Source organism: Panicum virgatum, chromosome 1K, assembly GCF_016808335.1.
Source record: "Panicum virgatum strain AP13 chromosome 1K, P.virgatum_v5, whole genome shotgun sequence".
In the NCBI taxonomy this organism is placed as follows: Eukaryota; Viridiplantae; Streptophyta; class Magnoliopsida; order Poales; family Poaceae; genus Panicum; species Panicum virgatum.
In genome coordinates this window covers 31,421,867-31,436,232 of record NC_053136.1, presented here as the reverse complement: position 1 = coordinate 31,436,232, position 14,366 = coordinate 31,421,867, and the positions used below count along the sequence as shown (strand labels likewise).

At 45.1% G+C, this 14,366-nt stretch overlaps 1 protein-coding gene across 1 annotated transcript; it reads right to left on the bottom strand.

Moving 5' to 3' along the window:
- Positions 1 to 505: 505 nt before the first annotated feature.
- On the bottom strand, positions 506 to 4,562 carry LOC120702770 (3-oxoacyl-[acyl-carrier-protein] reductase 4-like). Its single transcript, XM_039986704.1, has 11 exons — positions 4,402 to 4,562; positions 3,487 to 3,629; positions 3,226 to 3,279; positions 1,952 to 2,032; positions 1,826 to 1,871; positions 1,650 to 1,744; positions 1,540 to 1,572; positions 1,300 to 1,434; positions 1,122 to 1,215; positions 876 to 958; positions 506 to 779 (listed from the first exon to the last, which is right to left on the bottom strand). Exons 1-11 carry the CDS (start codon positions 4,541 to 4,543, stop codon positions 747 to 749), a joined length of 939 nt encoding a protein of 312 aa, XP_039842638.1. The 5' UTR covers positions 4,544 to 4,562; the 3' UTR covers positions 506 to 746.
- Positions 4,563 to 14,366: the final 9,804 nt, after the last annotated feature.

The window sequence follows — 14,366 nt, the reverse complement described above, 5'->3', positions numbered from 1 at the left end:
ATATAGTTTATGTGTCAAGCTAGAGTGTTGGTAATTTGGAGTAATAACAGTTTGTGCAGCACGATCTGCTTGCACTCTATTCCCACGTCTATGCTCGATCCATATCATCCCATGTTACCGTTGTTTCGTTCCACCTTGTTGTTTGATAAGCCTGCTTGGACAAGGTGCTGGAGCTTCCTCGCTGTTTGGTTCATCCCGTGCGAGCCGGACAGTGCGAAACCAGGGCGGATGACAGAGCCTCCAGCGCTTCCTTGGGAGGGCGATAAACAGGAAGCCTCGCCATCTCATACTTCCGGGTCCAGAGAAAATTTCCGAGCCAGCGATCTTTGTTCAGATCCAAACCCGTTCTTGCACAGTTTCAATCTCGTCAGGCTAACAGTCTGAATAAAACTAAAATACGGGTAGAGTGCAGAAAGCAGAAACTGAAGGGCAGGGCAAAAGAGGACCGAGCTCTTCTGGGCACGAATAGGAGCATGCCAATGTCAGATGGACATGGACCAAAACGTGGCTGTAAGCAATCGTTCAGAAAGGAATTTAAATATATGCCTGGAAATCTCTTACATTTCTATCTCCATACTGTCTCACTCTCCCTATAAACCAGACACTAGAAAAATTGCTGCTCAGCAAACAAATCGCCCTTTTAAAAGAGAACACATCAACACTGTTGATTACAGTCTTCTTTTACCAAATAATAGGGCATGGGGGGGGGGGGGGGGATTGAAGCCGGGTGATAGTTTGCCAAAGCCTTACATAACCATCCCACCATCGATGGTGAGGACCTGCACATGGCCCCACAGGGCAAAGGAGTTCAGTAAGAAGACTTCAAAATTCAAAGAACCAAGAAAACAAAACATGCACACCAACTGTAACCAGACCTGTCCAGTGATGTAGCTTGCAGCAGGGCTGAGGGCTAAGAATTCCACCAGGCCTGCTACATCCTCTGGTGTCCCGTATCGCCCTGAGAATTTGTGCACGGTCATTAGTGTCAGGAGGGTATATAACGAGGCAATATGTCAATAACTTCCAATATTCTCAAAAACTTCAATCCAACTGATCCACATTCAAATTAGGCACTCAAGAATAATACAGCAGCCGATGCCGATACCCAAGTAGCTGCATACCTAAGGGGACAGTTGACAGAATTTTCCTCTCGAGCTCTTCTCCAAGTTCAGCAGTCATATCCGATGAAATAAATCCAGGAGCAACAGCATTTGCCTGAACAGAAATATCCAGAAATATATCAGCAACTGGAAAACTGGATAAAAAGCTTTGAGTTGATAAATCAAATGATGTGCTCACATTAATATTTCTGCTTGCATATTCCCTAGCAACTGTCTTTGTGAACCCAATAACTCCAGCCTTAGCAGCAGCATAATTAGCTTGTCCAACATTACCAGTTAGACCAACAATTGATGCTATGTTGATAATTCTTCCCTGCATTGTGATGTGAAAATGAGAGGCTGGTATAAGTAACATATATGCATTAACAACAGAAAACAGATATAGCATATCAATCTAATGAAGAAAAACATTCAATACCTTCCTTTTCTTCATCATTACTTTCGTTGCAGCCTGCAAATAATATGTTGCAGTAAGATGGACAAATTAAATTGTAGTAGCAAATTGAGGAGAGAAGGGAGGGTAAGTACCTGCGTGCAAAGGAAAACGCCTGTAAGATTCAGATCAATTACGTCTTGCCACTGTGATTTCCTCATTCTCATCAACAATGTGTCCCGTGTGATTCCTGGAATAAATTTTGTATTCCAATTGTTGGAAGTGAAACAAATTGGTACTGTTACAGAAGGTAAAATGCATTTGTGAGTACCTGCATTATTTACGAGTACATCAATTGTTCCCCATGTGTCAACTGCCTGGAAGATCGGTTAGAATTAAAAAGGAGAACTGAAGTAAACATTAGCAAATCGGTTACTTGAAAATCAACTCAACTTACTGTTTTTATCATAGATTCAACGTCAGCTTCTTTGGAAACATCTCCTCCAAAGGTGATGGCCTGGCCTCCAGATGCTTCAATCTGCAAAACAGAGGAATATCATTATCTGCTTGGATACTTGGATATAGTTGCATGCAGAATAAAACAAAGACATGAACAGAAAAGGAAACATCTGGGCCCTCTTAAACACCATGGTGTTTTCTGTTTGAACTGCATGTTTCTTGACAGACACTTAAAAACCCAACTGATGCCAAGCCACAGTTAATTAATTTTACTATCTCTTGTCAACACTTAAAAGATACTTGGGTATAATCTACAGCGGAAAATTTGCCCATTTCTTACATTCGTTCTCCATACAAGCAGTGTTCCCCTACGCACCTAGCACTAATCCGATGGCAGACCAGCACCTAGCAACAGGTCGACATTACGCAGGGCTAGGCGATTGCCAAGGGGACTGACTACAATAAAGAACTCACAAACTACACGAATTGTACGTATTTCTGAACCCTAGCCTTAGAGGTGGAATGTTAGTGGAGTGGATGTTGAGTCATAAGGACTGAATAATGGTTGCCCAGATAAGATACAATTGCTTAGATGACATTGTCATCAGTGGCATAGCTTGAGCAAATTGTTAAGACGGGGCGGCCTCAGTGTGCATAGAGCAATGAGGGGTGGTCATGTGATAGGACAAGTAACAAATAAGCTGAATCTTGCAAATTTGCTGAGAACCGACCTTCCATCCCTGATTGCCATCTTAAACGTGTATACATTTGGACATGGATGACCCTAAATATAACTTGTAAAACAACAGTAGGCTTGTGCAAAAAATACACAATGTTTAGTTGTACGCTACATGTATGTTAGTGGGCTATTGCTCGTTAACTCATCTATAGATGTGTTACAAATAACTTAATGCAAAGGAATAGAGAAGAATATAGGGAGTGAAATGTCTATTAGTTCATTAGCCACATTAAATTTGATGATACTATATCCAACACTCATATACAAGAGATGCTTCAGGATGAATCAGTAAAACTTTAATCAAAATCCACCAACCTTGAGTGGGTCGAAAGAAACTTAGCAAGAAATGTGATTTATGAATCAGAACATACAGTTAATTTAGATGGTAGCCTGACAAAAATCAACTTAAGCATAGCATCATGTTCTCACTCTTTCAATCTGTTTTCTCCATTTTATTCTTATCTTACAGGCATTACCTGAGGAGCAAAAAAAAAAAAAACTTGTGTACGAGGCCATTTTCCACTCAAGCTTACCTCCTTGGAGACTTCTTCAGCCTCCTTTGAAGATCGGGCATAATTCACCAAGACCTGCAGTGTTTAACCTTTTTTATTATTAATAATATATAATGTATTTAACTGATAATCATACAGCGTGCCGGTGTGCCCTAGCAGTGGCAAATTGGCAATTGTGGGAACCAGATGAGCTTAGTCTAGTTACATAAAAATTATTAAGACGTGCCATATAGATTTGATAGAATTTCTAGAGATGTATGAACAGATTACTAAACTGCTAACCTTGCAACCTGCTTTTCCAAGAGTTAATGCAATGGCTTTTCCGATCCCCCTGGAAGCACCAGTAACAACAACAACGGGAGCTTCCAATTTAGTAGCATCTTGTGCAACAGCTTGCTCAACAGCCGCAACATGAGTTCGTACTCCTGTAAATACCATTTACTTAGTAAAAAAAAAGGTAGCAATAATTTTCTTGATTTACAAAAGGAGTTGAAATGGTATCATGATCGAACTACAGTTTTTTTTTATACGATAACACCACCAGGGTGGGACATCATATAGGCCAAATTCACTTAAGTAGCTACAAAGTGAAGATATATACCATATACGAACCCTGAGGCATGAACAGCTTTATGCAGCAAATTTACTTAAAGAAAGGAACTTTTAATCAGAAAAGAGGACTTATTGAGAAAAAATGATGCTCAATTTCAAGTTCAAATCCAGCAGTCCAGCCTAGGCAAGGAGAGACGTGGGAACAAGGCCTCATAGATAGACCTACTGTTAAGCAGCTCAAATACCGAGCTTGTGAGCAATGAATAGAAAATTTACTGCCAAGGCCCCTAACCTTACCAAACCGGGGATTAGAGGTTTGTTTCTCGAGCACTTGAAAAGTTGAAAAGATAGATGGTAAACATAAAAACACAATTTCGCACGCAGCATCATATATATTCGTCAATTCAATTGCCTGGAAAGCACGGATTCCCACCAAAGAGTTCAAACATGCATCAATCGCCCACCCAAATTCCCAACACAGCACGGCAGCTCCTAAAGCGAACTGGATCGCTACCATTCCGATATTAATTGGCCGCGCCGCAACCTTCTTAACGAGAAGCTAATAAAACCCCCAACAAATCGAACCGTCGAAACATGTTTACTAGCACCAAGCCGCATAGCACAGATGCCGTCAGCGCGCCGTACCGGAGAGCGCGACGGCGCGGGTGCCCGGGCCCGAACGGAGCGCGGGGGCGGCGAAGCTGACGAGGCCCCGGCGCGCCGGCGACGCGGAGAGGGCCGCCGGTGAGGCGAGCGCGGCGGCGGCGGCGGCGGAGGCGGCGGCCATGAGGGATCGGAATCGGGGGGAGGAGAGGGTGCGGATGAGGAGGAGGGGCGCCAGCGAGATGGGCGTTTATAGAGAGAGGATGGCGTTGGGGTTTGGCAGGTTTGGTGTGACTGCGCGCGGCTTGCTTCGGAAGCTCCGATGGCGACGGGGGCGATGCTTTTGGGGGCGTCGGCCGCCGGATGCAACGAGGAACCGACGATGGAGGAGGATCATGGGAAGATGAGATTGATTTTGCCTACGAGATGGAGAAAATTCTTATTTCGATGGAGAAAAGTCATAATGCCCCCGAACCATCGAGAGTGCAATATTCGTCCCCTGAACAATATTCTACTCCTCAACTAAACAGCAGGTTAGGTATTACCCTATTATCAACTCTAATTACATCTAAATTTGTACATCTAAAATTGCAAAATGAAAGTATAAGTGGATAGAGCCTGCAAGCATCTACCATCGTGTAAAATTTGAGATACAACTAAAATTTGTGCAATGAGCAACAAAAGAAAAGAGAAATACAGAACCGCCACATTTTCAAGGGCATATCACAGTCACCTACAAGAGGCTTGGGGCTGCTGAAGGAAGAAATGGAAGTTAGACGGCAAGCATACGAGGGTCGAGAGGGCACATAGTTTCTTTTAGGGTCAGTTGGATCCATGCCACTACAATTTCACGATTTTTGATTTCATGTTGAAATCAATGCCATTGAGTGGCATGATTTTCAACGTGAAACCCAATTTCACGGAGTTGTGGTGGCATGAATCGAATTTTCCCTTTCTTTTATGTATCTTCTAGCTAAGAGTTTGAGTGTACTAGTTTTTTGAAGCGTCCCCTCATTAGAGAAGACTTAAAAGTGATGCAATATCAGTCCCAAAAAACTGATAACACTTTTATTACATCAGATGGTACATCACCGTACAACTCTATGCGGAAGTTGGCAGTGAAGCGCCACTATCGCGAGGATAACAACTAATACCCATACAACGATGTTGACTACGAAAAGGGGGGTCATCAGAGTCTTGCGCCATACGGAACTTCCTGCGGGTGATCCTATCCACAGGCAAGGTTGGGTGCAGGACGAAACCTCTACTCAACGTCTTCGGGAACGAAGTCTGGATCTTCCTCTGTAAAAATTAAGAATGGGGTGAGTACAAACGTACTCAGCAAGTCCAATCACACCCACGGAGGGGATATAAACAGAATATAATGCACAGGGTAAATCAAGGATAAGGCTATGGTTTAATTTGCGAAAAGCAAGTTTTTATACATGGGTTCAGATGAAAGAAAGGGTTTTTCAAAAGACAATTCTCTTGTACTGAGTAACACGTAGGGTTGATCCACACAGGATCCAAGTTTTAAACTGCTACCGGACTCCTCATCCGCCGTAGCACACGGCACAACTGCCGGACACTTTTTCAAAACAACTCACGCCAACCCATCCATTCCCAGAATAAACACTAGTTGTGTGACCAAACCGTAACTCGCCCAGTACCGTGGGTACGGCTATTCGAATAGATTTTAACTCTGTAGAGGTGTGCAACTTTACCCACAAGCGGGGTACCACAGCACGATCACCTTAGTGTCGGTGCAGATCCCAACAAAGTCATTACCCACCTTAGCTAGACCTGACTAGCCACCACGGGATCCACCAAGGGGTCATCGACCTATCACTGAGGTATAACCGGGGCATAAGTCACACAGAGCATATCCCTTCTCTTTGATCACTCGTTGCTCTCAGCTCTCCTGATGGCTATCAGACTAACTAGTGGGGTTTATGCTAAGCCGTTGCCCATACAACGGTCGAGTGGTTTGCACGATGGTTGAGTTAGGTGAGATGACACACCAACTCGGTCCTTAGTTGTGACAAGATGGATATCTCCCTTCTTTGCTCAACCACATAGGTACGAGCACACCATTCGGCAATTCACACAGAAGTGCCATCCATCCCGTCTAAACTTATCTTTTGAAAATTTCACATTTTACCTTCTCACACACTCACATCTTTTCTTTGTATAAAACAAGTTGTATCGTGTTTAAGGTCCTAAGTGTTCTAGCATTGATTAACGTCCAAATAGATCACATTCAAACATTAATCTAGGTGGTCAAGGAATGATTATAACAAATCAAGGGGTGGCTATACAACCATGTTTTCAGCAGGCAAAACATATGCAGTTTTGTAAATTAGGCCAATAGGTTGTGTTTATAAAAATTAGGACAAAATATGCATCAAATGATGGGATTGAACTTGCCGCCCTCAAAGCCTTTTGGGAAGTCCTGATCGAAGTACTGTCCTTCGGGTTCGGGGTCGCGGAACTGGTCCTCGTTCACTTGCTGCTCGTCGACGGGTTCTCCCTCATTCACACCGTCAGCTACGGACAAGAACGGCACAACGACAAGCAAACACAAACAAGCACAAACATAAAATAAAATGAGATCAGAGAGGATGAAAATAGGAGGAATAAATAGTGTACGATTTTAGAAGAATTCAAGAAAAAGAATCAACGGAATCAGAGTTTGGATGGGTGAGATATTGGATGCTAAAGTGAACTAATAATTAAACTGCGTAATTAAATTAGTATATTTCACATGATGGCATCGTCACGTGGGCTACTCGAACAGCACACGGGCTGTTTAGCTGGTCATGCGTATATACTTGGGCCTTTGGATTTTATTAGTGTTGTGGGCCCAGGAGATAATAGGAAAGGAGAGGGGCACAGGTAGCAGAGAAGCACGCAGGTGCTCGTGCTCATCTCTCTCTCATCCGCCATGGCTGGGGTGCTTGAGCTCGTGCCGGCGGCAGCTCCGGCCACCGTTCTCGAATCCGAGGGCACGGGGAGAGAGAGAGGAGGGCGAGGGGGTTCTACTTTGGTGACTCCGGACATGGGAAACGAAGGTCGGCTCCGGCCGCGTGGCAGCCATGGCCGCGCCTTATGAGCTTGCTGGTGGCGGGCAGAGGAAGGGGCGCTGGTTGGGGAAGGCCGAGGGTGCTGTGGAGATGCTCGGCAGCTGTTTACCTTGGTGCGGGGCTGCGTACAGGAGGAGATCGACAAGCGGCTGCTGCGGCTCGGGAGGGAGAGCAGAGACAGCTCGATTCAGGGAGGAAGGGAGGCGGTGAGTGGTGGAGCTGGGGCTGCTCGGCGAGTTGAAGGTGGCGACGGAGGACATCTCGGCCTCGCCTTTTATAGGCCGAAGAAGCGGCAACAGCTCGCAGCTTCAACAACTGCCATTAATGGCGGCGACTGTGACCGGGCATCGGCTTGTGGGCGTCGCCGAGCGGAGCGGTGGCGCTGAGGCGACGGCATGGCGCGCGCGGCGAGGCGGCGGGGCTGCAGCAGTGAAGAGACGGGGCGGGCAGGCGCCCCGGCGGCCGGTGCGGCTTTGGCATGGCGAGCAGCTCGGCTGGGTGATGGGACAGCACGAGCACGCGCGGGCTTGCGGTGATGATGGCGTAGAGGAGATGGGATGGCACGAGCAGAGGGCAGCGTCGCTTTGCAGCAGCTCGCCGGGGTCTCCGGCTTTTGGCCAGGTTGTCCGCTCGTGCGAGAGCTCGGCGTGCCATGGCCATGTGCTGCTGCTGGGTGCTAGCTAATGGCAGCATGCATGCAATTTAGTGTTGCTGCATGCGCTAGCGAGAGCGAGCACAGCGAAAGCCTCAGTCTGCAAAGTTTGCATGCACACGTGGGTGCTAGCTTGATGCTAAGGCTGCATGCAGGTGATTAAAAGCTTCTACGCGAGTGCAACTTGTGTACGTGAGAGTGCATAGGTGAGAAACAAAACAAGAGAGATTAGTGAGGGAGGAAGCTAATTAGCTGGAGCATATATGATGAGAGCGAATAGCTAAATGGAGGTTTAGGCAAAAGATAGAATCTAGGTGACAAGGAAATTTGAGCTCAACGACGAAAGAAATTTTGAAATGATTTCGAAATTTATTTTTAGCTAGTAATTTCCTTGGGTGAATTTTCGGGATGTTACAAACCTACCCCACTTAAAATGAATCTCATCCTCGAGATTCGGCTGGCTTCTAAAGAGGTAGGGAAACTCCTTCTTCAAAGCATCTTCGCGTTCCCACGTAGCTTCTTCTACCCCATGTCTGCTCCATTGTACTCTGCAGATCCGTACTTCTGAGTTCCTTGTTATTTTTGTGACATGTCCAGAATTTTAACCGGTATCTCCTGATATCGCAGGTCTGGCTGCAAATATATTGCCTCGACTGGCACGTGTTCTGTCTCGGGTACCCTCAAACACCTTTTTAGTTGTGAGACATAAAACACTAGGTGTATATCTGACATTCCTTCTGGTAGCTCCAGACGGTATGCTACGGCTCCGACTTTTTTTTCAGAACTTGGTACGGTCCAATGTATCGAGGGGCCAACTTTCCTTCTACCTAAAATCTTCGAGTTCCCCGAATAGGTGAAACCTTAAGGTAGATGAACTCTCTCGGGTTGAAGCTTATTTCCCGTCTCTTCTTGTCTGCGTAACTCTTCTATCGAGACTGGCGGCCTTCAGCTTTTCTCTAATCTCGGCCACTCTTTCTTCCGCTTCCTTTATGAGTGTGGGTCCCAACTAGGGCACGTTCTCCAACTTCTGACTACATCAGAGGAGTTCTGCATTTTCTCCCATAAAGAGCTTCGAATGGTAACATGCCCAAGCTTGCTTGATAACCGTTGTTGTATGAAAATTCCGCATAGGGCAAACTTTGCTCCCAATCCTTGCCATAGGTAAGGACATATGCTCTCAACATATCCTCCATGATCTGATTTACCCTTTCTGTTTGACCATCCGTTTGTGGGTAATAGGCGGAGCTGAAATCCAATTTGGTGCCCATGGCTTTATGCAAACTTTTCTAAAACCTAGAGGTGAATTGGGTCCCTGTATCTGAAACAATTCTGCTGGGCACACCATGCAACTTTACTATGTTTTCCACATAAAGCTTAGCTAGATTTTCTCCACCGTAATTGGTCCGCACGGGTATGAAATGAGCCGCTTTAGTGAGTTGGTCCACTATTACCCATATGGAATCATGTCCTTTCTGTGTTCTAGGCAAACCCACTACAAAGTCCATTCCTATCTCATCCCATTTCCAAACCGGGATGGGTAGGGGTTGCAACAATCCTGCTGGCTTCTGATGTTCGGCCTTGATCCTTTGGCAAGTATCACAATGGGCGACAAACCGTGCAATATCCGCCTTCATTCCCTTCCACCAATATTTTTATTTTAAATCCATATACATCTTGGTGGATCCTGGGTGGATGGAGTAGGCCGAGTTATGGGCTTCATCCATAATTATCTGTTGGAAGTCTCCTTCCTAGGGCAAACAAATCCTATTTTTATACTATAAAGTTCCCTCATTATCCACTTTAAAATCCGGTGCCTTATTTTCTCTAGTCTGCATTCGGATTTCCATCAAGTCCTTGTCTGAACTTTGTGCCTTTCTGATTTTATCCTCAAGAGTGGGTTGAATGCTCTTCTTGCGAATGGAACCCCGAGGGACAATGTGCACATTCAATCGTGCCATTTCTTCCTGCAGATGAGCATCTTTGGGTTCATAAGATTTCCGGCTTAAGGCATCGGCTACCACATTAGCTTTGCCAGGGTGGTAATGAATTTCCACATTATAATCCTTAACCAGTTCTAACCACATTCTTTGCCTTAAGTTCAAATCTGGCTGGGTGAAAATATACTTCAAACTCTTATGGTCGGTGTAGATCTCACACTTATTTCCAATTAGATAATATCTCCAAATCTTGAGGGCATGCACTACGGCTGCAAACTCCAGATCATGTGTTGGGTAATTCCGCTCATGAGGCCTGAGTTGGCGGGAAGCGTATGCAACAATTTTCCCGTCTTGCATCAGTACACACCCTAATTCTTGTCGGGATGCATCACAATAAATGACAAAATCTCGATGAATGTCTGGTAGGGTTAGTACTGGAGCAGTTGTCAATCTTCTCTTTAACTCCTGGAAACTCCTTTCGTAGGACTCTGTCCAAACAAACTTCTTTTCCTTCTTAAGCAGCTCTGTCATGGGCCGGGCTATCTTGGAGAATCCTTCAATAAACCTCCGATATCCAGCTAATCCAAGAAAACTTCTGATTTCACTAACATTAGTTGGTTGCTGCCAATTGGAAACCGCTTCGACTTTCTTAGGGTCGACTGCTACTCCTTCCGCGGTTAGAATATGTCCAAGAAAAGTCACTTTCTCTAGCCAAAATTTACACTTGCTGAATTTTGCATAGAGTTTGTTCGCTCTCAACTTTTCCAAAACTACCCTCAGATATTGCTCGTGCTCCTGGACACTCTTCGAGTAAATAAGTATATCGTCGATGAAGACTACGACAAACTTATCTAACTCGTCCATAAACACCTTGTTCATGAGATTCATGAAATAGGTGGGTGCATTTGTGAGTCCAAAAGACATCACAGTGAACTCAAACTGCCCGTAACGGGTGACAAAAGCTGTCTTTGGGATGTCGCTTGCCTTAATCTTGAGCTAAAAATATCCTGACCTCAGATCAATCTTGGAAAAGTATTTGGCTCCTTTTAATTGATCAAAAAGGTCATCAATCCTGTGGAGGGGGTACTTATTCTTGATGGTAACTTCATTCAGTGCCCGGTAATCTACACACAACCTCATACTCCCATCCTTCTTCTTAACAAATAGAATTGGGGCTCCCCAAGGCGACGAGCTTGGTCTGATAAAGCCAATTCGTTGTAGTTCTTCTAGTTGCATCTTCAGTTCCGCCAATTCAGAGGCTGCCATCCTATAGGGTCTATTGGCTATAGGAGAGGTTTCAGGGACAAGGTCGATAACAAAATCTATATCCCTATCTGGTGGCATTCAGGGAAGTTTTTCAGGGAAAACATCTGGGTATTTGTTTACTACTAGGACTTCTTCAAAGGACTTAGCTTCCATGCTAAAAACCATTGGGCCTGGTCCATTTCTCCGGGTATGGCAGGTTACTTGTACTCCTTCTAGGTTCGTTAGGTGTACCACCTTGTCTGTACAACCTATGAGACCATTGTGTAGGCTTAACCAATCCATTCCAAGGATCACGTCTATTCCCTTAGACTTAAGTACTACCAGATCTGCTAGGAATTCTACCCCACTTAAATTGATCCTTACCCGTAGACAACCTAGTTGACACTTGATGTCACCTTGGCGTCCGGGTTAATAGGGGTTTTTTAGTAGTACTGTAGGTATTTTATGCTTATCCACAAAGCTTGACAATATGAATGAATGTGATGCTCCATATTCAAATAATATTGTTGCCAGAATTGAGCTGATTAGGAACTCACCTAGTACCACTCCTTGTGCACCTTGAGCCTCTTGCGCGTTGATGTGGTTGACGCGGGCTCGTCCATAAGGCTGCTGGCTGTTGCTATTGCCCTTGTTATTGCTGCCGACGGGAACACGGTTGGCTCCGGACACCGGTGGCCTAGGCCCATTCACCGTGTTGGAGAAGGCTGATGTAGCAGGCTTGTTCTTAGCATATGGGCAGTTGGCAATGTAATGCCCGGTCTCTCGGCAGTTAAAACAGGCCCTAGCATTGTTGTTGTTGGTGACTTGGCTGGCATTGCTCTGCGGGACCTTCATGGTGTTCTGGCTTCTGAACTGTGTGTTAGGGGCTTGGGATCCTGTCACTTGTGACTGGGTCCTATACTGCATTGGAGCCTGATATCTCGGTGCCGTATAGCTGGAGTTCCTTGGTTTCTGGAAGCGGTCCTACTGGCGGGCCTTGCTTTCCAGAAACTTGCGCTTGTTATCCTTTCTTTCTTCAGCTTTGGCCCTTTCTGTGAGAATGACCTTGTTCATCAGAGTGTTGAAGGCCAGGTGCAGCTTGGCAAAAGCCCTGGGTCCATCCTTCCTCATCCATTTGAAAGCAAAGATAGGGTGAACAAGCTTTGCACAAATATTTGGGTACAAAGGGGAGGTAGATGGTATTTATTATTACAACATTGCGGGGTACAGATTTCATGGATACACGATTATTAGGGTAGCGGCTCTAGCTTAGGTGTGCTACTCTCCTATTATGGGGACCCTTCCTCAATATGAATAGGGCGCTTCTTTGGTGGAAGACACTGCTCCATCACATCATCTTCGGTCTGAGTACCCTTATCCCAATGGGTTTCTTCGGGTTCTTCTTCTATCCACCCACCTACTCCTCTGCGAGCCTCGTGTTCTTGCCATTGGGCTTGGAGAGCGGCTAGGGAATACTCGTCTCGTACGGCTCTTGTCCGTTGTTCCTCCATTTCTTGGGTTGCCTTTTCTGCCCTACGGATTTGGTGCTTCAGTTGTTCCGCCTGTTCGCGGTAGAGTTCATCCAGGCCGCTGAGGTAGATGGATAGGTGGGAGACCATATGAAAGAGCATCTAGGCCCCTAGTGGGTTTTGGAGTATTGATTGACAACACGATTAAAGGACTAACTTGTTTGCATGAGATCATGAGCAGGTATTTAATTAAGTAATGGGTACTAAATGAGATGGCTCATGTGTTGCAAGCAAGTGTGTTTATCCCATTGGTAAAATGTGTATGTGACAAGCAAAACAAGAAAAGGAAAATAGAGCAAGGTATTTATGGTTGATATAAAAGCTCTAATATGCGTAGGCTTGTTTCGGTTTAAAATGGGATTTAAAGTGACAAGTAAAGGTTTTGTGAATGAGATGTGATATGCTTATGCATAATCTCAAATATGGAAGATCTTGTCACATGTGATAAATGGTTATTAACTAAAGAAGCAAGCAAGGCAAAAGAGAATGAGACATGAGTTGATGCATATATGATGTCTCAAATTGGAAAGCTTGCATATAAGATTGAATTGAGAATTCGAATTGACAATGAAGATTTCATGCATGACACAAATCAATATGAGTTCAAGATGGACGGCTAGGATAAAGGTAGAGGACCGAGAGACGTGTTTCAAGAGGCTACGCAAGCGACGGCTTGGGGGAGCAAAGAAACCGATACGAGTCAAAGGCCGGAGATCCTAGAGTCATGGAGAGCTCTATGTTGAATAGTGTCATTATTCAAGTAAAGAAAGTGACTTGTGAATCAAGTTGTATTTCACTCCTATGCAAATCAAAGATTCAAAGTCACTAGCTCAAAGCGGGTATGCTCAAAGAATGAAGATGTTGATGCCCTCAAAGTATTGAAGAAATGACGGCATGATCAAAATGTGAAGCTCAAGTTGTGATTGTGGAAATTGTATATTTCATTTATACACTTGAGTATAGGTATGCCGTACTATCAAGAGGGATTCAACATCAGTAGGTTTAGACAATACTAAAAGTGCTCAAATAGTCCCTAGAGAGAATAGCCAAAGTGAGAGAGTGCTAACTGCAGAAAACAGTGAGGGACCGGTCTGACCGGTCCGAGCAGGGTGAGCCTCCAACGGCTAGTTTTAAAAACAGACCGGTCTGACTGGTCTAGGGAACCGGTCTGACACTGACAGGGCAACGGCTAGTTTTGTAAGAAGGGGTATTTATACCCCATGACTTCACCCATTCGTGGCTGCTGATGCTAGAACATTTCAGAACATCTTGAGAGCATTGTGAGCACTTGGAGAGTCCTCCCCAACCTCTCTTTGTGAGGATTGCTTGATTCAAGGTGAATCTTTGAGTTGGGTTGAGTGAATCCATTCTTTGAGAGCCATTTGAGCAAGACAGAAACATCCCGAGCTTTGAGCACTTGAGGTTGCGTCGGTCAACTCGATTGAAGCATTTGTTACTCTTGGAGCATCGGCTCCTAGATGGCTAGGCGTCGCCGGCTAGCTCCCAAGGTTGTGGTGAGCAGTGGCAAGTTTGTTGCGGCTTCGATCATGTGCCAAGAGGG